General features: G+C 35.4%; 1 protein-coding gene across 13 annotated transcripts in view; it reads right to left on the bottom strand.

Annotated features, from left to right (window-relative positions):
* The window catches only part of nectin1b (nectin cell adhesion molecule 1b), a 525250-nt gene that overhangs the window by 110311 nt on the left and 389274 nt on the right, over positions 1–25665 (bottom strand). For all 13 annotated transcript variants that reach the window (XM_073929161.1, XM_073929162.1, XM_073929169.1 and 10 more), the window contains one exon: positions 2530–2677. In XM_073929161.1, coding sequence (XP_073785262.1) covers positions 2530–2677 — 148 coding nt within the window. The remainder of the gene's footprint in view (positions 1–2529; positions 2678–25665) is intronic.

Raw genomic sequence — 25665 nt, 5'->3', positions numbered from 1 at the left:
CCAACTTATCCAGCATATGTTTTACACAGCTGCAACCCAGTACTGGGAAACACCCATACATTCAGACACACTTAAACACTATGCCCAATTTAGTTTATTCAATTCACCTGTAGTCTTTGGACTATGAGGGGGAAACCGGAACACCCTCGCAAACATGGGGAGAACACGCAAACTCCACACAGAAATGCCAACTGGCCAAGCCGGGAGTCGAACCAGCAACAGTGCTAACCACTGAGCCACCATGTCACCTCCACCATAGAAAAATTATGACCCAATTCTGCAATTTTTTACATGTATAAAAATTATACTAAAATACACCTCAGTTTACCGTAGTAAAAACTAAAGCATATTAGAGTAGTTATTACAGTTTATTACTTTATTAATACAGTATGCTGTAGCATTCATTTGTACATTGACAGTGGTAATGTGTGGTAAAGTTTTGACCATGCCAGTCATATTACTTGCAGCATTGTCTTGCACATACCATTGTGTCCCTCAAGTTAAAATTATGTCTTGGGGGTCTAGTCACCTTTATTAGTTGACTAGTCACCTAGTCAAAAGTCCAGTCATCTTTATGACACATCTTTAACAATGCCAAGCATGCTAGCATTCTTCGATTACACTATAGAGCACTCGTAGACTTACAAAGATTGCTAAGCACTTCTCCAGTTATGATGCTTCAGGGAGAAAGTCCATAATTCAAAGATTTTCATATAATTGTTTCTATAATCTTCTTAGGCTTACGTTGCCTTTGGGACACACAGTTCAGAACTACAGCTTATCACTACTCATTTTTAACAAACCCCTTCACAACCACAGACAACGGCAATCACTGTAGATCATCAGGGCCGACGTTTTATTTTTTGTCCTTCTGAGTTTCCGTGTAGCCCTGACTTCTTTTTATTTATTTTTTATTTTTTTCTTATTGAAGTGTGCTGTGCTTAAAACCGCAGAGCGTCAAGTGTTGTGTTTATCTGCTATGCTTTTCGGGATTTGACAGGTCCTGGCGCTAATCTGATGTGCCTTCTGCAATCAGCCCTGATTGAAACACCTGTCTCTCAAACGAAGAAATGGACAAATCAGGTCTACGTAGCAATCAAGAAAGCCTCTTAAACAAATAGGTAACATGCTCTTAAGCAATCAAGTGCATCCACTAACAGCAAAAAAGAGAGATGCCTTTAAAAAGCATTTTTTTTTTTTAAGTGTGACGACCCCATATTATTAAAGGAGACCTATTATGCCAAAATCACTTTTATAAGAAGTTTAAGCACAGTTGTGTGGCAGCAGTGTGTGGATATAACCAGCCTCTAATGGTAAAGATTGATTAATTCTGTCTTTTTATAATCGAACTGTCTGCAGAAACACTTTGATTTTTTTTTTCTTTGTATGATTCATCAGAGGGGGAAAAGCCCCATCCCATTAGTGATGATCTCTACCTCATTAGCATTAGACAGTCTTGTTTTTAAATCTGCCACTGTGCTGACATAGGCATTTGTAGCTCCACCCCCTTTGAAAAGAGGGCTGAGAGCCTAATCTCATTTGAATTTAAAGTGATTCACCAAAATTGCACAATTTGGATCAAAGCCTTAAAGGGGGCAGGTTTCAAAAAGTCATGAAGCATTATTTGTGTGGTTTTTTAGCTGAAACTTCACATACACACTCTAGGAAAATCAGAGAATTATTTTACATCTTGTAAAAAGGGGTATATTAGGACGGGACTCATTTTACCGAGGGATGATAGAGAAGCTTCTGTTTCACAAACATACATTGTGATTTTAATCTAGTCTGAATCTGCCAGCACTGTATTTTTCTCACGCGACCTCTGTAAAAATTTCAGAGCAAACTGCCTACAATTGTTTTGCTTTTTTAACTCTGAATAAAAAAAAAAATCTAATCTCATATGAATAGGGCTAAAGTAACAAGAAGATTGATGGGATAATCTGAAGAGCATTTTTTATGACGGCTGTTTTATAATAAAATGTACTTTGACCAAGAGTAATATCCTGTGAAGCAAAATAAAAACCAAATGATTATTAACTAACTAACTAACTAACTAACTAACTAACTAACTAACTAACTAACTAAATAAATAAATAAATAAATAAATAAATAAATAAATAGTGCACAGTTTATGTGACTAAATGCATCTTCGTTGAAAATAAATGTTTGTATCTATTTCTCAATGAATATAGACAATTCATTTTGGTGCAATTAAATAAAATAATTTCATTAAACAGCTATATTAAAATAACAGTAAAATAAATATATCTAACACATTTAGGTATATAAAGATAGTACATTTAAAAAAAATAAATGGCAAAATACAAAATAATAATAATCATAATAAATTTTAAAATAATAATAAAGATTTCTCTTAAATAAGACAGATGAAAGTAAATGTTCTTTCAGTTTCCCTCATGTTACTGTCTATTGATTCCTGCTGCAGGCTATTTCATAAAGTGCTGGGAACAAAATTGGCCATGGCAAAAAGTGTCCACAATCAATATCACCTGTGAGTGAAGTACTTACAGATCGTTGTCTGTTTCAGTGCGAGGCTTCTGTCCTCTTCTGTACACCATACATATTGTGGCCACCACTCCAACAATCAGTCCTGCCACCACCACCACTCCCAGGATGCCAAAAATTCCACCTGGAGGTCCTTGTGCCATTGGCTTTTCTGCATGAGAAGAAAAAGAAAGAAACCGTGAATGATCTCAATTAGAGTCTGATTCCTCCTTTCAGAAATAAACAATCAAAGACTCTGAATCACAAATCTAAAAAAAGCCAGGCCGAACAGCACCAGCTGACCACAGACAATGAAAACATCGCAGTGTTTACAATTTATTCCTGAATAGAGAAAATACACTATGTATCAAACGAAACGAAATAAAACAAAACAAAACAAAACAAAACAAAACAAAACAAAACAAAACAAAACAAAACAAAACAAAACAAAACAAAACAAAACAAAACATATGTCTAGATGTCTATATCATATCTAGAAAGCTAGCACAATTTATGTTTTTCTGAATAATTTGTGTGTATTTACATTGATATGACGCACATTTTATTGACTACAGTTATTTTATTTCACCAAAACATGAAAACAAATATTAAGCTATATCAGTTAGAACTATTCAGTTTCGCGAAACAGCTTTATTATTACCTCAACAGCTTCAGCTCTTCAAAATTATGAATAAATGACGACAGTTTCGCAGTGTGACAACAGTCCTATTGCAACTTGTTGGTAGAAGCTGGTACTGCTGAACGTCTCACTATTTTAATACTCAACTCAAAAAAAACTGCGATAAGTGGAATGCGTGTTATGCATATGGTCATTTAAAGTACTTGGATAACTGAATAAATGTTATACACCTAATTCTTTTAACATGGAACACTTTCCAAAAGATCAGGAGCTATCGACAATACATCAGGGGCTTAAAGGGTTTGCAACGCCACTGCTTCAAAATATCTTATTTTGTGTTTAACAAGAAGAAAGAAAATCAAACAGGTTTGGAACAGGTAAAGGGAGAGCAAATGATGACAGAAATGTCAGTTTTGGGTGAACTATCCCTTTAAAACATGAGGATTCTACTGTACAGCACCTTTAAAATCTAATTCAGAATTAAATACAACTTACACTAAATCCATAAACTAAATTGAAATGAACAACACAACACTGGGAATAAAGAAAACAATCTGCAAATGGTTCATAAAGTCACAGAATTACAGCAGAAGGATGGCAAAATATTATTTTACTTGGACTATTCGACTGTTTATGATAATAAAAAAAGTGAAAGAGGCAGAAACTGAATGTAAGATATTCCTTTTAAAAAAAACAATGTCGGTTTTATGTTTGCATTCAAGGCAAGGTCAGTACGGAGCTTTAAACACGGCATGTCTGGAAGGTTGCGCAAGGCTACATTCTCACAACCTCTGAGACTGCCAGCAAATATATGTGTGAATTTCAGTCAATGCTGTTGAGGTGTGAAGGTAAAGAGGTTTCTCCTGTAATCCTTGCATCAGGGCTGAAAGCAGCCGTTCCCTTTGTGTCTCAGCAGATAAAACCCAGACTGAAAGCACAAAAGCTTATACTGCAGTGCGCTGATCTCCATTAGCTAATAATATAGCTTCTTGTTAGAGGCTGTTAACTTGAGCTAAAGTACAGTATCTAGGGTTGTTTTGAGAATGCAATTATATAAAATTAGCTAAAATAATTACTTCTATTATTAGCAATTGAGGGCGGTTTGGTGGCTCAGTGTTTATTGTCGTCTCAAAGCCAGAAGGTCTCTGGTTCGAGTCCCAGCTGGGCCAGTTGGCATTTCTGTGTGGAGTTTGCATGTTCTCCCCTTGTTCACGTGGGTTTCCCCCACAGTCAAAAGACATGCGCTATAGGTGATTAGAATGAACTAAATTAGCTGTAGTGTGCGAGTGAGTGTGTGAATATGAGACTGTATGGGTGTTTCCCAGAAGTGGGTTGCAGCTGGAAGGTCATCCGCTGCGTAAAAACATATGCTGGAATAGTTGGTGGTTCATTCTGCTGTGGTGACCCCTGATATATGAAAGATTAAGCCGAATGAAAATGAATGAGTGAATTATCATATGGGCTCGGTGAAAGATACTTGCTTCCATGTAAAACTTTGGTGCTCCCTCAAGAGGACTATAACTATGTTAGCCTGTTAGCAGCACCCTAACAACTTTCTAGCAACCCTTAAAGTTCCTTAGCAACACCATAGAAACCATCAGGGATATCCTAGCAACACCCTAGCAACTACTAATTGTATCTTTCCAACTGGCCAGCAACCACCAAGGTATTTATCTATCTATACCCGGGGGGCCTAAACTCTGTCCTGGAGGGCCGGTGTCCTGCAAAGTTTTGTTACATCGGCAATCAGACACATCTGGGGTAGCTAGGCTTTCTAGAAACATCCATGCAGGTGGGTTGAGGTGTGCTGGAGCTAAAATCTGCAGGACACCTGCCCTCCAGGACAGAGTTTGAACACCCCTTATCTACACTAATCGTTTCAAACTTCATGATATAAAAAATTTATAATAATATTTAAAAACTTCCAGGCTAGGTTTGCTCAAACCAACATCAAAGTCTGTCTACAAACGTCATTATTAGTACTAATGTGTGACCACAATATTAGACATCATCCGGAAGCTGATTAAGTACTAATCTAAATACAGAGGAAATTCATCTTTAAAGTTGACCCGAGTTCACCGTTATTGAATTCAAGTATTAGAAAAAATATAGAAGTACACTTTCCCCTATTTTTATATATATATAGTTGAAGTAAGAATTATTAGCCCCCTTTTGATTTTTTTTCTTTTTTAAATATTTCCCAAATGATGTTTAACAGAGCAAAGAAATTTTCACAGTATGTCTGATAATATTTTTTCGTCTGGAGAAATTCTGATTATTTTATTTTTTTTTTCGGTTAGAATAAAAGCAGTTTTGAATTTTTTTAAACCATTTTAGGGATAAAATTTTAAGCCCCCTTAAGCATTGTTTGTCAGTAGTTTTTTCAGTACTTTCAAAATTACCCTAACCAGCCTAGTTAACCTAATTACCCTAGTTAAGCCTTTAAATGTCACTTTGAGCTGTATAGAAGTGTCTTGAAAAATATCTAGTCAAATATTATTTACTGTCATCATGGCAAAGATAAAATAAATCAGTTATTAGGAATGAGTTATTACATCTATCTATCTATCATCCATCCATCCATCCATCCATCCATCCATCCATCCATCCGTCTGTCCGTCCGTCCGTCCATCCATCCATCCATCCATCCACCCATCTGTCTGTCTCTCTCTCTCTCTCTCTCTCTCTCTCTCTCTCTCTCTCTCTCTCTCTCTCTCTCTCTCTCTCTATCTATCTATCTATCTATCTATCTATCTATCTATCTATCTATCTATCTATTTAAAGTTTGCATGATCTCCCCGTGTTTGCATGGGTTTCCCCCTTTCCCCCACATTCCTAAGACGTGCTTCAGGTGAATTGGGTAAATTGTCCATAGTGTGGTAAATAGTCTACGGCCTAGTTAACCAAATTAACTTAGTTAAGCCCTTCAATGTCACTTTAAGCTGTATAGAAGTGACTTGAAAAATATCTAGTCAAATATTATTTACTGTCATCATGGCAAAGATAAAATAAGTTTAGTGTTGAGGAAAAATCTTCTCTTCGTTTAACAGAAATTGGGGAAAAAATAAAACAGGGGGCTAATTATTCTGACTTCAAATTTATATATATATATATATATATATATATATATGTATGTCATATGTGTAATTTGCGTATACTGGTGCTTATTGGATGTCTATGACCTTTTCTTCTAAATATCTTCTTCTTTGGGGTTCTTCTGTAAGAATTTTCATTTTGGCTGAACTATATCCCATTGAGACACAGTTTTGGGTGTTCTATATCCCATTAAAACATGGTTTTGTGCTCCTAGAGTCACAATTCATACAAAAAAACACAAGCAAAAACAATCAGACTCAATGCATTCCAGCAAAGAAAACATTCTCACATGTAACCCAACGGCGCAGCTGCTCGTGGGTGTTAAGCCACTGGGTTTTTTTGGCGGAAAATTGGGGCAAATATGTTATGACGACTGCGGCAGCTGTTGCTGACTTTATGATTGGCTTCTAGTTTTGTGTCGAAAGCAGTCAACGTTGGCAGCGAGTGTCAACATGGCAACCGATTCCCCTGTCAAGGGTAACTCATAAAAGTGATGCAGTGTGACTGATGCCCAGCAGGGGGTGAGAGTGTTCAGGGTGGCACCATATGGGCCACAGCCAGTCACATGTCAGAACTCGACTAGACTACCGATTCAAATTATGTATAGACGTGCATCACTTAGATTTAATTACTAAATATGGCAGATGACAGAGTTATTGCAGACAAGGAATCGGTCCAAGAAATATAATATATCACTGCACACAATAAGCAAAAAAGAAAAGCTCTTGTGGCTTTTTTTTTTCGAACACCCGTATCATAAATAACTTTTAATTCTGCCGTTTAATGGATCACCAGCTTGTTTTGCAAGATTTTATTTGGTGCTTCCGTGGCTTTCTAGGAGATTGTGCTGTCATATACTGAATACTGAGTTTGATCGATTTGCTTGTTTGATTGATTTACATAAAAGTGCTTTTGCAGCCAGGAAGGCTTTATTGCGCAGTGGTTGATCTCTCCAGATTTTATGGAGGTCTTTCACTGAAATATCAACGTTGTCTCTGTTTCTCATAAAACTCTTTATGATAAATTACAGGCACAAATGAGGCTCAGTTTGACAGAGTGCGAATATAAAATTAAAACAGTTAGCTCAGGAAGAATCTGATGAAAAAATATTGCAGTTCACTTTGAAATTTATGACTTTTTAGTTCAGAAGTAATTCAGGCATAGTTTTAGACATTACTGAGATCTATTGTGTAACACCATTTTCTACTAAAAAAGAAATATTTTCATGTGTTTGTGATTTGTGTTGTATTTTTGGGTGATCTTTTTGAAACCGGTTTAGAATCTGTAAGAAAATGTACATAAAAGATGTGTGTGTCTTGTTTTCCTAACATTGTGGGGACCAAATGTTTTGGTTGTGGGGCAATTCCTTACATTGTGGGGACCTAATATGCTCACAATTATAGCAATATCAGTAAATTCTGACCTTTAGAATTTTTTTTTTTGGTCCTAATAAAGAAAATAGCTTATAATTCACACAGAATGAAGCATTTTGTAAAAATGAAAAATAAGGGTAGCATTGGGGTGAGAGAATATCACATGCAGATTATTCAGTACTCATTAATTCATTTTCTTATCGGCTTAGTCCCTTTGTTAATCATGGGTCACAACAGCGAAATGAACCGCCAACTTATGCAGCATGTTTTATGCAGCCGATGCCCCTCCATATGCAACCCAGCACTGGGAATTACCCATACACACTCATTTACACACATGCTCTACACTATGGTCAATTTAGCCTACCCAATTCACCTGTAGCGCATGTCTTTGGACTGTGGGGGTAACCGGAACACCCGGAGGAAACCCACGCCAACACGGGGAGAATATGCAAAACTGCACAGGAATGCCAACTGGCCCAGCTGGGACTCGAACCAGCGACCTTCTTGCTGTGAGGTGATTGTGCTACCCACTGCACCACCGTGACGCCCAATTCAGAATCAATTTGAGTATAATTTGAGACATTACTAAGATCTATCGTGATTTTAGATTGCATGATTGCTTTTTTTAGAGGGTCTTTTGGAAATTGGTTCAGAATCTGAAAATAAATATTGTGAGTGTGTTTATCCTGTATTTCTAACAATATGGGGACCAAATATGTTGGTTGTGGGGCAATTCCTTACATTGTGGGGGCCAAATATGCCCACAGTTATAGCAATACCAGTAAATTCTGACCTTTTAGAGACTTTTTTGGTCCTAATGAGGAAAACAGCTCATAATTCACACAGAACGAAGCATTTTGTACACTGTAAAAATGCAAAATAAGGGTAGAGTTGGGGTGAGAGAATATGACACTGATTGTATAGTATTCATACATTCATTTTTTTTTCGGTTTAGTCCCTTTATTAATCAGGGGTCGCAACAGAGGAATGAACCACCAACCTATGCAGCATATGTTTTTTTTGCAGTGGATCCAGCCGCAACTCAGCACTGGGAAACACCCATACACGCTCTTTCACACACAAACACTAACGCCATTTTAGCTTATTCAGTTCACTTATAGCGCATGTATTTGTACTGTGGGGGAAACCGAAGCACCCAGGGAAAACCCACACAAACACGGGGAGAACATGTAAACTCCATACAGAAATGCCAACTAGCCCAGCTGGGGCTCAAACCAGTGACCTTTTTGCTGTGAGGTGATTGTGCTACCCACTGCGCCACTGTGCTGCCAAATTGGGATATAATTGTAATAATATAATATAATATAATTCTAATAATTATTTTATTAATTTACTTTAACTTTCTAACTGGCTTCCTAAAATTAAAAAGGCATTAATTAGAATTTATAGCTACCTAACTTGTATTACTATATGTAACTTACAGATTTAACTTAGAGAAATTTATTTCTGAAGCTTCACACTCGCCTAGAAAAAAAGAGGGAAAAAATGTATTCAAGATGATTCAATAGTACTATAAAGACAGGCAGAAAACAGAATAATGCATTCTCATGAATCTTTAACTGTTGAGTACTCCATCAAACATCCAGGGCACAATGGCTCAGACGCACTTCCAGAGATCCTGAATTGAATGACAGAGCGGCATTAGGATTCCACCCTCAAACCAGGTCTGCCAGCCTCAATAAGGCAAACCTGGGGCAGAATCAATGGCTTTCTCCCCTAGTGCTGTGAGAATCTCCACACACTTTCAAGACTTTACAGAGTCAGACAACTTTCTATAGCCCTCATGATGTCTTCATTATTATCTGACCATGACTGTCTCTCTTTCTCTCTTTCCCGACAGGACGAAGCCTCTGTCCCAGAAGTGTTTTTTTTTTTTCTTTTTTTCCTGACAGCTTCTGATCGCTTGGTTGACTCTCTCTAGATCACAATGACGGACATTTGGAGAACCACTTCACATAACAGCAAACAATGCCGGCACAAGCCTGCGGATCCGTAAACCGCCCCGCGCTGCTCACACTTTGAGCTTGACACTCAGCGTGGACAGTGGAAGCAATTACATGTCACTTCGGGACGACGGCTTTTGGGGCCCAGACTGACCTCTGAGCTTCCTGCTGGCTATTTAAAAGTGATGTTGTCTGAATGCTTCAAACGGAAGGAGAAAAACGCTCATCGCATACATGGTGCGACTTCGTGTGGGATGTGAATTGTAGTCTCATGGATGTATCACTAGCTGTTTGTTAAGACGTGTTTGCAAGTCATGTTGAACAACGACTCAGACTCACTCCCTTTATGTTTTACTAATTTTACAAAAAAAGTATTGCATGCTATCATCTTATAAACATTGCAAGAATTAAATGCTTTGTTTCCATTGAGGACTTAGAGAAATTTGTTCATGATTTTATGACCAGTAGGGTGGATTACTGTAAGGGACTCTACAGTGGCCTCCTTTAAAACGCGGCTGCTGCTGCCACGATTCTGACCAGAACCAGAAAATCAGAGTGCATCACACCTGTCCTTAGGTCTTGACACTCGCTCCCAGTTACATTCAGAATATATTTTTGAAGTACAACTTATTATTTCAGCCATTCAGCCATTTATGAGTAAAGCGACTTATGAGCTCCCGATTTTTTTTAAACATGTCAAAAAAGTTCTGGTGCTGTTGGCTTGAATTTGTAAAGTGTGCGTAGTTTAAGTGCGGTGTGTGGTTTTAAGTTTAATTCATCTAAAGTTCAGCAATCAGCAATATGAACTCACTGAACTGTGTGACGTGTCTTGCATGATATGGTCATCAGAGAAGTTTCTAGGCTTTATTCACACACATTTACAGGGTGACTAGGTATCCTTGTTTCCCAATGCTGATAAAAGCTGTATTTTTGACAAACATTCATGGCATGTATCAATATTAAACTTGATATATGATATATATGATATATCAGAACTCACACCTTGCATTGCCACCTTTAGACCACATTCACACAAAGACAGATATATTTCTATACAATGTTCTTTTTTATGTCTATAGTCTCTAAAGATACCTTTATATACAAAACTATCAATTAGTATACATGATAACACTACACACACATACACACAAAAACAAAAACAAAACAAAGAGAAGAAGACTTGGAGTATGCTCTTGCACACAAAATGAACATGGTATATGCTTTTTATTAAAGCTATTAAGCTCAACATGTTCTGACAGTACAAACATTTAGTTTGCGGTTGTTGTTGCAGTACTTTTTATGAAAATGAGGTGCTGCATCTGTGTTCTTTTGTGGATTGTTAGTAGCACTTGCTAGACTTTCCACTCCCCATTGGAGCTTTTAAGAGATTGTTCTCTCGTGTTAATTGCCCATTTAGTAAATATAGCTCCAAAAACCTCTCCAAAAGAAAAAATGAAATGTGTGCGTGTGTGTTTGTGTGTGTCTATATATATATATATATATATATATATATATATATATATATATATATATATATATATATATATATATATATATATATATATATATATATATATATATATATATATATATATATATTTATATATATATATATATATAGACACACACACACACAAACACACACACAATTCTATATAAATCAAGATGGGGCCTTAAACAGCATATCAACACCAACATGTGTTGTTATAATTGATAATTTCATAATTATAATTTCATTTTTGTCTTTTGGAGAGTTTTTTGGAGCTATATTTACTAAATGGAGAATTAACACGAGAGAACAATCTCTTAAAAGCTCCAATGGGGAGTGGAAAGTCTAGCAAGTGCTACTAACAAACCACAAAAGAACACAGATGCAGCACCTCATTTTCATAATGTCTAACACGCTGCATAAACCAGCACAAATTAATTCACAAACAAGCAAACCCAATGGTAATAAGGTGTGTAATCTACTAACAACACAGGCACAAAAAAAAAAAAAAAAAATGCGTTTAACTACTGGTCCAAGTACATGTACAAATAAATTACATGGCAGGACTCATTTAAATACTCTCCCTCTATAATATTTTGTTTTTCAGCTGAAAGGGAGACTCCATCACATTCATACAGTATGCAATAAGGCCAGCCCAGCAGCAAATAATTAAATAAAAATAAATAAATATGATGTGCATGCATTTTCTTTGCTGTGTTTTACTGCGTGTCTGTTGTAAATCCTGATGCCAAAAGAATATTTGTGCTGGTGCTAGCTGTTAGTAAATTTGCATTCTCCATACAACAATAAAAACATAAATAAAATCTGTCAAAATATTTTTAAACTTGCTTAATGCCTAATTCTGAAATTTCAATCCTCCACAGTTTAAAATAATGGTCTGTTAGTTTGTTAATTAAAGTATTTAATTTACTAACATGAACAAACCATTAATAATACATTTATTAAGGCACTTATGTTATTTAGGTAAAATTACATTAGTTCATGGTTCATCTTAACTAACTGTGCATTAACTAATGTTAACAAGCACAAATTTGGATTAGTAAATGTTGAACTATGATTAATAAATGCTTCACAATATTATATATATACTTAGTTGATGTTAGAAAATACATTAACTAACATTAACTAATAGACTATTATTCTAAAGTGTTGCTGTTTGCCTGAAAACAAAAAAATTATTTCATCATTTACTTGATCCTGCACGTGTCAAAAACCATTGATTTCAATAGTATTTATATATATATATTTTTTTTGGATGGTTACTGGTTTTTATCTTTCTTCAAAATATCTTGATATTCAACATAAAGTCATAAAGGTTTTAAAATTGCTTGAGTAAATAGTGGTTAACTTTTAGTGGTGGGCCATTATCGCATTGACGTGCTGCGTTAATGCAAGACTCTTATCATGGGATAAACAAAATATGGCCGTTAATCTATTCTCAAAGTTGGGTTGGGAGCTGGGTCAATTCTACGCAAGCTATGGTGACTTTCACCTTGACATTTAAGCGCGGATGTATACCTGACCGGTGAGCTGTCTGACAAAAAAGAGCCCTTGTGAATCAAATCAGCAGGATGCCTGATTTTAACTGCAGTTCGGAAGTTTCACTATAACTCGTGAACATTTCATTCATGTCCCCGTGACAAACTGGGGTATTAGACACAAATAAAGAGTAAGGACTGGTGAGACTGATATGGAATTTAATAGCGCACGCCAAATGAAAAGGCAAAAAAGCTTCCGCATTTTGCATTGTGTGTGTGTGTGTGTGTGTGTGTGTGTGTGTGTGTGTGTGTGTGTGCGTGTGAGGTCCTTTACTGACAGCCGCGTGTGTGGATCTTGTCGAAAAAAATGTCAAAAAGTCCAACATGATGGTAATAGTTTGATTGTGGTGTTTACTTCAACAATGCTACTGTATGCATACTCAACGTCTTAATTCCATTTCTAGTTCAGTTTATAGTTATAGTTTAGTTCAGTTATGACTTTAGTCGGATTAAGGTGATCAAAAATCACTGTTTGGAGCTTATATAGGCCAACAGTTCAAAATTCATGTACATGTTATTGGACATCATTTATTTTCATCACCAATTATCAGAGTAGAACAGTTTCTCAAGCAGGTTGTGATGCATTTTGGAAACAGGAGATTAGCCCCTGGTCTAATGCGCCACCTGGCTTGGGAAACTCGTTCTCAAATACTTTTTATTTGAATTATTAAAATTCAGAAGTAGCCTGTAATGAAGTTTACGGCCCTTTGGCCGCCGGGAAGAAGGAGGCGGAGAACCGACGGAGCTTTAAAACGATTTATTAATAACAGTGACGGCAGCTCCTCACGGAGAGTGAAGTCTCTAAACCAAAACAAACTGAAAGCAAAAGTAAAATAACATGCCCGGGCCCGGTCCTCTCTCGGCTTCCTCTGCCATCGGTCCTCCTTTTATGGTCCAGAGCTCCTTCCGTGGGATCCGAGGCAGGTGCGCACCGCACGTGTATCCACTTACGCGGTGGCCTCACCCCGTTCCCACGGCTCTCGGCCACACCCCCTCGCCACATAGCCATTTTAATCTAGATGAATCTAGATTAATTCTGATATTAATCTAGATAAAAAATATATATCTATGCCCACCGATAGTAAATAATATTTTTTTTGTGTGAACTGTCCCTTTTTTACAGATTCAAAAGAATTACAAAACCAGTGAAATCAGACTGATTAAAATAAAAAAAATCCAATGTTTTGGTTATAATATAAGATTAACTTTGATCAGAAACATGTTAGAATTGAAAAAAAATAATAATAATAAAGCCAAAAAGATAGAAAAAAAGGAAAGAAGAAAATTGCTTGCCTATACAAAGTTCACATGATTTACCTAATCTACAAATCGTTTTAAAGCAACATATTGAGAAAAAAGGTGCATAATAAAGAAATAAGGTTTGCAAAAAGAAAAGAGACGTAGCATGTTAGAGAGGTGAGCAGAGAGGGCTTTTATTCCTAAAACTGCAGTTGCCCTTTGGGTCTGCTTTCCATTGCATTAATGCATCAGTCAGACACAATTTTGTGTTACATAACACAAACACACAATGGGGGACAAGAAAAGGTCTGCAGAGAAACATCTGCAGAGAAAAGAGCTGTTTTTTCTCTCTGCTATAAATATTGAGAGCTCTTCAGCAATTTGCCAATCACAACCAATTCAAGTGACCTTACCAATATGTTTTTCGTTTACTCATCTTTAACTTGTTGCACATCAGAGTTTCTTTCTACTGTTGAACACAAAGCAAGCTATACTGAAGAATGAAATAAAAAAATCAGTTCAAGGCACTCGATAAATAGTAAAACAGTTAAAAAGCTACAAAAATACAACAAAAAAATCATTCGATGAGGTCAGAATTATTGCTCCCCCCTTGATCTTTTGTTTTCTTTTTTTAAATATTTCCCAAATGATGTTCAACAGAGAAAGGCAATTTTCACAGTATGTCTGATAATATTTTTTCTTCTAGAGAAAGTCTTATTTGTTTTCTTTCAGCTAGATTTTTACTTTTTTAAAAGCCATTTTTGGGTCAAAATTATTACCCCCTTTAAGCTATATATATATATATATATATATATATATATATATATATATATATATATATATATATATATATATATATATATATATATATATATATATATATATATCGATAGTCTACAGAACAAACTATTATGTTTAGAGATGTGCTAAAAAACCTTCTCTCTCCTAAACAGAAACTGGAAAAAAAAATAAACAGGGGGGCTAATAATTCAGGGGAAGCTAATAATTCTAAAAACTAAAAACTACAGAACGGTATATAACTCATACCATACTCAATATTAGCAGCTATTTACAATACAGCGAAAGGAAAAAAGAACAAATATTATACAGCATAATTTTCAAAAGTCAGACGAATAATAAAGAACTGTACACAAATGAAATATGATTATGAATATGAATGGAGAAGAAAAAAATAATAAAATGTTCTAAAAAGTTTTATGTTCCATACAAAAATGTTTTGCACAATATCTGATATATTTCAACAAATTTTGTCCGATATCTGATGCCAATATTTACCTTGTTTTTTCCCGCCTTATGTACTGGAACCAAATTTTGAATCAAAAACTGTATTTGTTTACATATTTACGCTATTGTTTGTTTCAGTTTCAGTGTTCAAAGTCTTGTTTTGAAAATAAAAACATGAGTAATAAAATGATGCACGATAAACTCATATTTAAATTTCATTGAAATTAAATGTAAAGCGATTAGCAAAATCTGAAACAAAGTTATTTATTTAGGAACCACCATTAATTGGGTTCAAACAGCCACCATTTTGACACTTACTAATTCATGTATATACCATGATGTCACAGCAATTCGTATTTTTCATTGATTCGTATGAAATCTCATTTGTACAATTTAGTACGATTTGCTCATCCTCCAATGATGGTTGGGTTTAGGGGTGGGGTTTGGTGCCACACCTCCTTTCAAAAATTGTAAATTTTTCCATGACTGAACTCTTACGAATTCATACGAATTATCCACTAAACTGACAAAACATAAAATAGTGATATTTCCTCGTGAGATCAGGCTTGTTGGTCTGATGTAAGGTGTACATCGCATTATGAAACTATTCTTTTTGACATCTTGGAGTGAAAACTTAGACTGAAGCTAAGTAAAAGTAAACATCTTTAAATGTACTCAAAAGTATAAACTTACTCAACTAAATGTAACGTAAATGTAATACATGTAATGCATAGAAATCCAAAAACTCTCTCTTTTTTAATATTGTTGATGTGTCTCCTCTCCTTTTAGATCTAGGGACATGTTCTATGCCTTCAATGTGAGCAAATGATGAGAAAATTATCATTTTTGGGGGTGAACCATCACTTTAACTTTTTTTTTATGTTTGTCTCACAAATTCTGAATGACTGAACATTCATTTTCCACACAGTTGTCTTTATAATTAACTCTTTATTGTTTAATCATAAAACCTTTCCTCCTTTTTATGATTATGAAATATGTTTTCTTATTTTAACTTATACAGCAAGAAGAAAACAAAGAGATAAAATCACAAGTTGGGCAAAAAGCTGAAATGTTTCTGTCTTTAAGGCAGCAGATGGAGCAAGGCTTTGTTATATGGCAATTCTTATTAATCACCTTGTTCAAGCCCTGACTCCATGAGGGATGAAAAAAAAAAATCGATCCGGTTCTCAAAATGTACAGCTAAGCATACAGAAAGAAATTCAATTAGCCCCTGCAGGATGGTGTTACAGTAGGAAAGCCATCCATGCTGGAAGATTCAATTAAACTTGGGGACGCATTGCTGGGAGAAGGAAATATTGAAACTTCTTTTCAGGCTCAACTTTTTTTTTTTTTTTTTTTTTCAATTTAAACTTTACGGTGTGATCCTTTCTTTGATTAAAATGCTGATCATCATGCCAGAGGAACTGGATTATGGAACAGCTGTGCTTCAGATTTGAAGATGAGAGATATTAAAGAATTTTTTTTAAACCATATTTCTCATTCGAGGTTTTGTTTGACATAGGTAAAAGGTAGGACATTCTATAAGGATGGATTTATTCCACAAATATACATTCATACATATAGCTGCAGTTGCACAACAGGTTCTGAAAACTTCCTGTGATGCAGCTCTTTAAATATTTTATAGGCTAACTTCCAATGGTTTTAAGATAAAGCTCATAGATCTAAGTATAAATTCAAGTAGTAGTCTAATGTTTCAAATAATTTTGGTGAAAATAAAATGCCCCCCAAAAACTGAAATTACATTCCGTCATAATTAATTAATTTATTTTCTTTTTATCTTAGTCCTTTTATTAATCTGGAGTCGCCACAGTGGAATGAACTGCCAACTTATCCAGCATATGTTTTACGCAGCGGATACCCTTTCAGCTGCAACCCATCACTGAGAAATCATTCAGATAAATTTATGCAAAAAAAAATTAATTAAAGTTGATGATTTAATAAGTAAATGGACTTAATTTTAGGCATAAAAAATATTTTAATTTAATTTGTAATGTCTTCTGCATTCAGAAAACAAATAAATAAATAAATAAATAAGATCTTATTATTAATAATAATAATAATAATAATAATAATAATAATAATAATAAATAATAATATTAAACAAAAAATTAACAAAATAAAATAAATAAATAAATAAAATAATTAGTTTTTTAAATAATAAATTTTTTTTTAAATAAAATATTTAATTAAATATTTTATTAGAACTAATTAACAGACAATAATAATTAAATAATTAAACTAGTGCTATTTAAAATGTAATACATTAACAATATTAAAATGTAAATAAAATCCACATTTTTATCAACTGTGTTTCAATCCAGTTTGGGTTGAAACATATTTTTATAAATTAATAAATATAATTCAAGCAGCATCCAGAAATATTAAAACAGAAGACACAGAACTTGAATTGAAAAAAAAAAAAAAAACAAACAAAACAACATAGATTTTATAGTGCCCTACTATTCACAATAGAACATTTATCCACAACAAACCATAAAAAAGTTTTACTGAAGTTCAAAAGACGCAGACAAATTGGAAAGTGTTCTCCTGAAATGCCATAAAAGTTCATCAGATCTTCTTCTTGTGGCAAATCAGCGTCGATCCCATCCAAATGGACTTTCCATTGTTGTCTCATGGCCACAAATGTCAAAACAAATAGAATTTTCAATTAGCTTTGCTCGCCGAGCGCACCCGTAACGGAGCAATCATAACAGAAAAGCCTGTCAAATGCTGCCCCTGTGATTCTTCTTTTATGATCCACAAACAGGCTGTCAAGCTTTTTTTTTGGAGACGGGTGGGAGGCCATTCCTCTGCCCCGACCGCCTGTTGAAAGTTTATAGTGCATTACAAACCTATTGATCACAGCTCTGAGCAAACCTTACAGCCGAAAAAAACGAGCCTGTTGTCTGTAATGCAGTTGCACTGATAGGCCATCATTTAACTCCAACATAATTCAATGGCCTTTACCGCACGCTATCACAACAGCTAAAGAATAATATGGAGTCCCTGGGGTTCTGGCCTTAAAGGATCAGCCGGCAAAGTGATTGTGGTGTCATTGGTGGAGTGGAGTACAGTTGAAGTCAGAATTATTAGCCCTCCTGAATTAATGCCCCCCTGTAAACTCTTTCCCCCGAATTCTGCTTAACGGAATGACATTTTTTTTTTTCAAAACATTTCTAAATATAATAGTTAATAACTATTTTCTAATAACTGATTTTTTTTTTATCTTTGCCACGATGACAGTCCTTAATAATTCATTTTAATAAGACATTTTTCAAGATACTAGTGTTGAGAATAAAGTGTCATTTAAAGGTTTAATAATTAGACAAGTTAGGATAATTAGAAGAGTGATTGTACACTCACTGGCCACTTTATTAGGTACACCTGTCCAACTGCTTGTTAACAAAAATTTCTAATCAGCCAACCACATGGCAGCAACTCAAAGCATTTAGGCAAGTTGACATGGTCAAGACAATATGCTGCCGTTGACTGGGGAGAAAAAGGTGATTTAAGTGACTTTGAACATGGTTGTTGGTGCCAGACAGGCTGGTCTGAGTATTTCAGAAACTGCTGATCTACTGGGATTTTCACACACAACCATCTATAGGGTTTACAGAGAATGGTCAGAAAAAGAGAAAATATCCAGTAAGTGGCAGTTCTGTGAGTACAAACGTCTTGTTGATGCCAAAGGTCAGAGGAGAATGGCCAGCAAGGTTCGAGCTGATAGAAATAGAGGCTACAATTCGCACAAACTCACCAAAATTGGACAATGGAAGATCGGAGAAACGTTGCCTAGTCAGATGAGTCTTGATTTCTGCTGCGACATTCGAATGGTGGGGTCAAAACTTGACGTCAACACCATGAAAGTATGGATCAATCCTGCCTTGTATCAACGTTCAGGCTTGTGGTGGTAGTGTAATAGTGTGGGGGATATTTTCTTGGCACACTTTGGGCCCATTAGTACAAAATGAGGATCATATCAATGCCACAGCCTACCTGAATATTGTTGCTGAGCATGTCCATCCCTTTATGACCACAGTGTACCCATTTTCTGATGGCTACTTCCAGCAGGATAATGTGCCATGTCATAAAGGGCAAATCATCTCAGATTGGATTCTTGAACATGACAATGAGTTCACTGTACTCAAATGGCCTCCACAGTCACCAGAACTCAATCCAATAGAGCACACTTGGGATGTGGTGGAACGGGAGATTCGCATCGTGGATGTGCAGCCGACAAATCTGCAGCAACTGAATGATGCTATCATGTCTGCACGGACTAAAATCTCTGAGGAATATTTCCAGTACCCTGTTGAATCTATGCCATTGCGTATTAAGGCAGTTCTGAAGGCAAAATGGGGTCCAACACGGCACTAGTAAGGTGTACCTTATAAAGTGGCTGGTGAGTATAATGATGGTTTGTTCTGTGTATATACATATATTGCTAAAGAGGGCTAATAATAATAAAATTGAGTACTGCCGAAATAAAACAAAGAAGACCTTCTCTAAAAGAAAAAAAAAAGAAAAAAATATATATATATATATATATATATATATATATATATATATATATATATATATATATATATATATATATATATATATATATATATATATATAAAGGAAAATGCCTTGCTCTGTCAAAGGTCTTATGGAAAAAATAAAAAATAAATTAATAATAATAATAATAATAATAATAATAATAATAATAATAATTCAAAGAAGGGCTAATAATTGGGCTAAATTTTTACTTCAACTGTATCTTTCTGACACTAAAAATTTTGGTTATGCACTGAGAGTTGTCTATTTTTCTGTTGTTGTTGTCCCAGAGGAACATTTTATTGCTAAGAAGTTTCTCTTTCATGGATGAGGAGACTTGATAGAGTTCCCTGTAGCATTTAAGAACTAACAGTGTTTCTCTGTTGAAAAGATCTTAGAAGAAATAAAATGTAGACGGTTAAAATGATTGCTGAGGTCACACACACACACGGACACACACATTGTAGTTCATTTTGGGGTTTAATTTACGAAGAAAAAAAAAACCCAAAGATATGTATTTTACCTTTTCTAAAAATGTAGGCTCAGGCACATATTTCTAATATGCCTGCTTTGCCTTAATCTCAATTTGATTAGGTGTACAGTATCTTTAATTTATTCACCAAAATTCATCCAGAATTGCCAAAATCACGTCTTTCTGTATTACATCCACAGTCTTTTCCTTCACGCCACATTCAAACTACCAAAAAGTTCATAAAATAAAGAGAAAACCACACAAGTAACCAAATATTTTTCTAATAAATCATCGTATTTAAGAAAAAAGCTACTTCTGCAGTGTCTCGGAGAGTGAAAAATTGCCATTGATTTTCAATGAGAGGAGAGAGTCCACCCACATGCAGCCGTGTGGTGTCCCTGTCAGCAGACTGATGTCTTGGCCCCTGCTGGATTCGACCTTGATGATTAGTGATTGAGCCTCCTCCGGGGTGGCAGACGCCTCCATCACCTGTCAAACACACTAATGCAGACCTGCATGGCCTCGGATCCTCAGCCGTTTGTCATGAAAGGTCCTTTGGAAGTTAACATTACTTGCTATATTCGTCATGTACAGTTTTCATGGCTGGATTCGTACATGGTTATAATATAATCAATCTTGTTTGCTCTAACGCGTCTCCTTGTGTGTTTTTATCATTATACTTGGTTTAACTGTGTTTGTGTCATGGTCACTAATTTTAATTAAATGGACATTAATGGAAACCTCGGTATCTCAGAAACATAATAATTATTTCTGCATATTTTTCATTGCATACATTTCGAACCTAAAGCAGAACTATAATGAAAATTAAACATTTATAAGCAGATTAAGCACAGTTGTTAAACAAGAGTGTGTGAATATAACCAGCCTCTAACAATAAAAATGTAATAATTACTTTTTTTTATTTTTTTATAATAACACTTGATAAAAACAGTCTGGAGAAACACTTTGACATTCTCCCTTTGTTCGTCATCAAGAGGGAAATCCCTGCTCATTACTGATGACCTCTCCCTCATTAGCATAGACAACCTCGAGTGAGAAGCAGCCTTCTGCCATTAGTTTTCATGTCATTTCTCCCAAAGATAATGTCAGCAACTAAATAAAATTATAAATTTGTTATAAAACCTTCTTCTGAGATTTTTCTTTTGCCGTAGACTCTTTTTCACAGAGATAACATTAGTCCTGTTTTGAATCTGCCACTATGCTAAAGCATAAGCTTTTGTAGGTCCTCCCTATTTTGAAAAGAGGGCTGGGAGCTCAATCTTATTTGAATTTAAAGTGACAAGCACAACTCATCAAGGTCTTGTGAAGTAAAATGATTGGTTCGTGTAAGAAATCGAACATTATTCATTCATTCATTTTCTTGTCAGCTTAGTCCCTTTATTAATCCGGGGTCGCCACAGCGGAATGAACTGCCAACTTATTCAGCAAGTTTTTATGGCCTCAACCCATCTCTGGGAAACATATATACACACACACACAACGAACAATTTAGCCTACCCAATTCACCTGTACCGCATGTCTTAGGACTGTGGGGAAAACCGGAGCACCCAGAGGAAACCCACGCGAACGCAGTGAGAACATGCAAACTCCACACAGAAACGCCAACTGAGCCGAGGATCGAACCAGCGACCCCGTCGACCTTCTTGCTGTGAGGCCACAGCACTACCTACTGTGCCACTGCTTTGCATTTTTACAGTATGACACTTTTCACAGTAATTTTACTGTTATTCATTTTCATTTTTCACTAGCAGTTCAACCTTTATTTGTAGTATTTACTATTGAATTTCATAATTTCCAAACAAGTGACTGACTTTTTTTTTTCATTAACAGTCTCATTTTTTTCCTCAACTACAGTAGCAGTACTTGTTTACTTTGATTACAGTAGAAAGTCCTAATATATGGTAAGTTACTGTAAAAGTTTTAAAATGACCTACAATGCAGTGAATACATGTACTGCATCAACTCTACAATGTATTTCACTAGGCTTTTTTTGCAGTGAATAACTGTAAAATTTGGGCAAAGTCTAACAGTGTACAAATGACAATCAACCATGTTTTTGATTTTTTAAAAAGGAGCAAAAATAAGCAGCACAAAGAACATCTACACTCAACATGGACAATTTATTCAAAGATAAATGCTTTCTCTGACGCCACTTTTATGTACAGCACCCAGTGTGTCAAACGTGAATGTGAGATTCAGCTTCTAGACACCACACGACATATCAGCGTCTCCCTCTGCAGATGTGAACTTGTGCTCCGTATCTCACACCACGCTGGGAAGAATCAGTTCTCCCCGTTGCTGGATCAAGGGAAGAAGCCTGGTATATTAATGCACAGCAGGCTCTTTCCCCTTCAGTGTGATGCAGATCCCAGCGCCGGTCACAGTTCTGCCAGGGTGCCATAGGCTGGGCCATCCAGATTTGCATGTGTTTATCATTGGAACTCGCTGCATTAATAAGCCAAGGGACTGCAGATAAACAGTGTCAGGTCAGATTTACCTTTGCTTTTGTGACAGACAAAGGACTTTATAAAGTAACTTCCTTTTATAGGTTGGCATTAACCAGGTTTAAGTTTTAATGAACGAAGTTTAATGTTTTTTCTCTAGATTGCGTGTCTATTAAATCATCATGTAATAATTAATAATATCCCTTACTTTATTGTAAATTTGTTTTTGAAAATTAACAGTTCCGAGGTTTTATGCCCTGCTCTAATATAGTAATTGTCTAGCTGTACTGTAAAATAATAAAAAAAAAATAAAAAAAATTAATAATAATAATAAATATAAGGCTTATTTCTCCTTGAACATGCCAGGAAAGGCATGTGAAGAATGTCTATGCATAAATCTGACCCTGAAAAAAGTCAAATAAATAATAAAAATAAATATTGTTATTTATTAATAAATAAAAATAAATAAATGAAGGAACAAACGAGCAAACAAGCAAGCAAACTAGCGAATGAACAAGCTAACGAAGGAACGTACGAATAAACGAACGAACGAAGAAACAAACTAACAAATTCAATCATTAATTTTCTTTTCGGCTTAGTCCCTTTATTAATCTGGGGTCAACACAACAGGATGAACCACCAACTTATACTGCATATGTTTATCGCAGCGGATGCCCTTCCAGCCACAACCCAACTCTGGGAAGCACCTATACACTCTTGCATTCACACAGATACATTATGGCCAGTTTAGCTTATTCAATTTACCTAAAGTGCATGTCTTTGGACAGTAGGGGAAACCGGAGCACCTGGAGGAAACCAACACCAACATGGGGAGAACATGCAAACTCCACACAGACATGCCAGGTGACCCAGCCAGGGCTCGAATCAGCAACCTTCTTGCTGTAAGGCGATTGTGCTACTCACTGCCAACAACTTACAAACAAAAGTGACGCCAACAAACGAACAAACAAACATAATTTTATAGCTTCAAAATCTGAACAATGAAGTATTATTTAAATGTATTTATTTTTAGTATTAATATTATTATTAGTATTTTGACATGGGCATCATATTGGTTGTTTTAACTGATAGATCTGCAAAACAAAATTCCAAATGTTCAAATATTTTATGGAATAAAATGTTAAATATAATTAGGCAAATTATGTTTGAAAAAATTTCTCTGTAAAACTCCTAAAAAAAAAAAAAAACCCTTCATAATATAGATATGCATAAAGTTTTGTTTATTTAAGTTTTGCTGAACTGGGAATGTGTCATGTTGTATTCCACATATATTACACAAACATTATTTAAAAAAAAGTAAAAAAGCCTACAGTACATTTTACATGCTGACTCTCTTTCCGGGCTCTCTGTGTGAAAACCCCCAGCTAGTTAGCAAACCGTTTCTGTTTGTGACCACATCAAGTTTTAATTGATTATTGATGATATCATATGGTTTGACATAAACAGTATTTCCTGTTTAGTAATATCTCAGTGATTACAAGTAATGACATAATCATGGGAAACCACTTTTTTTCCGTTAGATCCCTAATGAGTAACATACTACATGGGCAGCTGCCTTTTAAGACATCATTCTAACTGAAGACTGATATCTAAAGTGTCGGAAAATAAATTACCGTTGTATGTAATATGCACATTTGTGTGTGCATTGACACTAACACTGAGATCTTACCAAGTCCAGTGTGATACCAGTAATTTGTCAATCAATCAATCAATTAATCAATCAATCAATCAATCAATCAATCAATCAATCAATCAATCAATCAATCAATCAATCTATCAATCTTCTTCGGTTTAGTCACTTATTTACCAGGGGTCGACACAGTGGAATGAACCACCAACTATTCCGGCATATGTTTTACACAGCGGATGCTCTTCCAGACGCAAGCTAGTACTGGGAAACACCCATACACATACTCTCATACACTATGGCCAATTTAGTTTATTCAATTCGCCTATAGCGCTTGTCTTTGGACTGTATGGGAAATCGAAGCACCCATAGGTAACCCAAACCAACATGGGAAGAACATGCAAACTCCACATAGAAATGCCAACTGGCACAGCCAGGACTCCAACCAGAGACCTCCTTGCTGTAAGGCGACAGTGCAATCTAGTCATTCAATCTAGTTCCTTAAAATGTTATTTAGGTTTAGTGCAATCTAACCCTCGGTATAGATTATGTTATAAATGGTGAGCTACATGCATGCAAACATCTTGAATTATCAGGCACGCTTCCTTGTCAGTATATCTCACGCAGAGCAAGTACCTTTGGTGTGAAAACGAGAGGAGAAAAGCATTTAAATTGCAATGTGAGAAGCTCTGTCAACATACAGCTGGGTATTTTCTATGCTGGCTTTAAAGCCTTGTGCTCGGGTTCAAAGTGGCAAGGCTCCACTGTAACATGTTAGTCACACATTGCAGTCTGAGTCGCGCATTGAAATGAGGGGCCCTGAAATCAGCTTGGCCCACCTGGACCAGACCCATGTCCAACTGACTAACAATCTGTCAGTAGTCTTAAACGGAAACAGGTGCCTTCTGCTACTCAAAGTGCTGTTCCCTTACAGACATGTTCTCATTAGTGAATGTAAAGAAATTAGGGCTGTCGATTGATTTTGTGTGTATGTGTGTGTATGTGGTAATCGCAATCATAGTTTCTAGATTTATTTACATAGAATCTAGATTTATTTATTTATTTTATTTATAGATTTTATTTATTTATTTATTTTATTTTTTAATATACACTCTATGAAATGCTGTTATTTAAACCATTATTTGGTAAAGTGGGGACTAACCCAAACATTGGGTTAAATTTGGTTTGATACATTTAATAATATAAAAAAAATAAATAACCCTGCAGTTGGTTTAGTCTGTATTAAACCCAGAATGGGGTTAAAAAAACTGCATTTTATTTTTTTACAGTATAGAACATTGGGTTAAATTTAGTTTTATACATTTGATAATAATAATAAGAATAAGAATAAGAATAAGAATAAGAATAAGAATAAGAATAATAATAATAATAATAATAAATAACCCT

The sequence above is a fragment of the Danio rerio genome, chromosome 18 (assembly GCF_049306965.1).
Source record: "Danio rerio strain Tuebingen ecotype United States chromosome 18, GRCz12tu, whole genome shotgun sequence".
NCBI lineage: Eukaryota > Metazoa > Chordata > Actinopteri > Cypriniformes > Danionidae > Danio > Danio rerio.
This window is presented reverse-complemented; position numbering and strand designations above follow the sequence as displayed.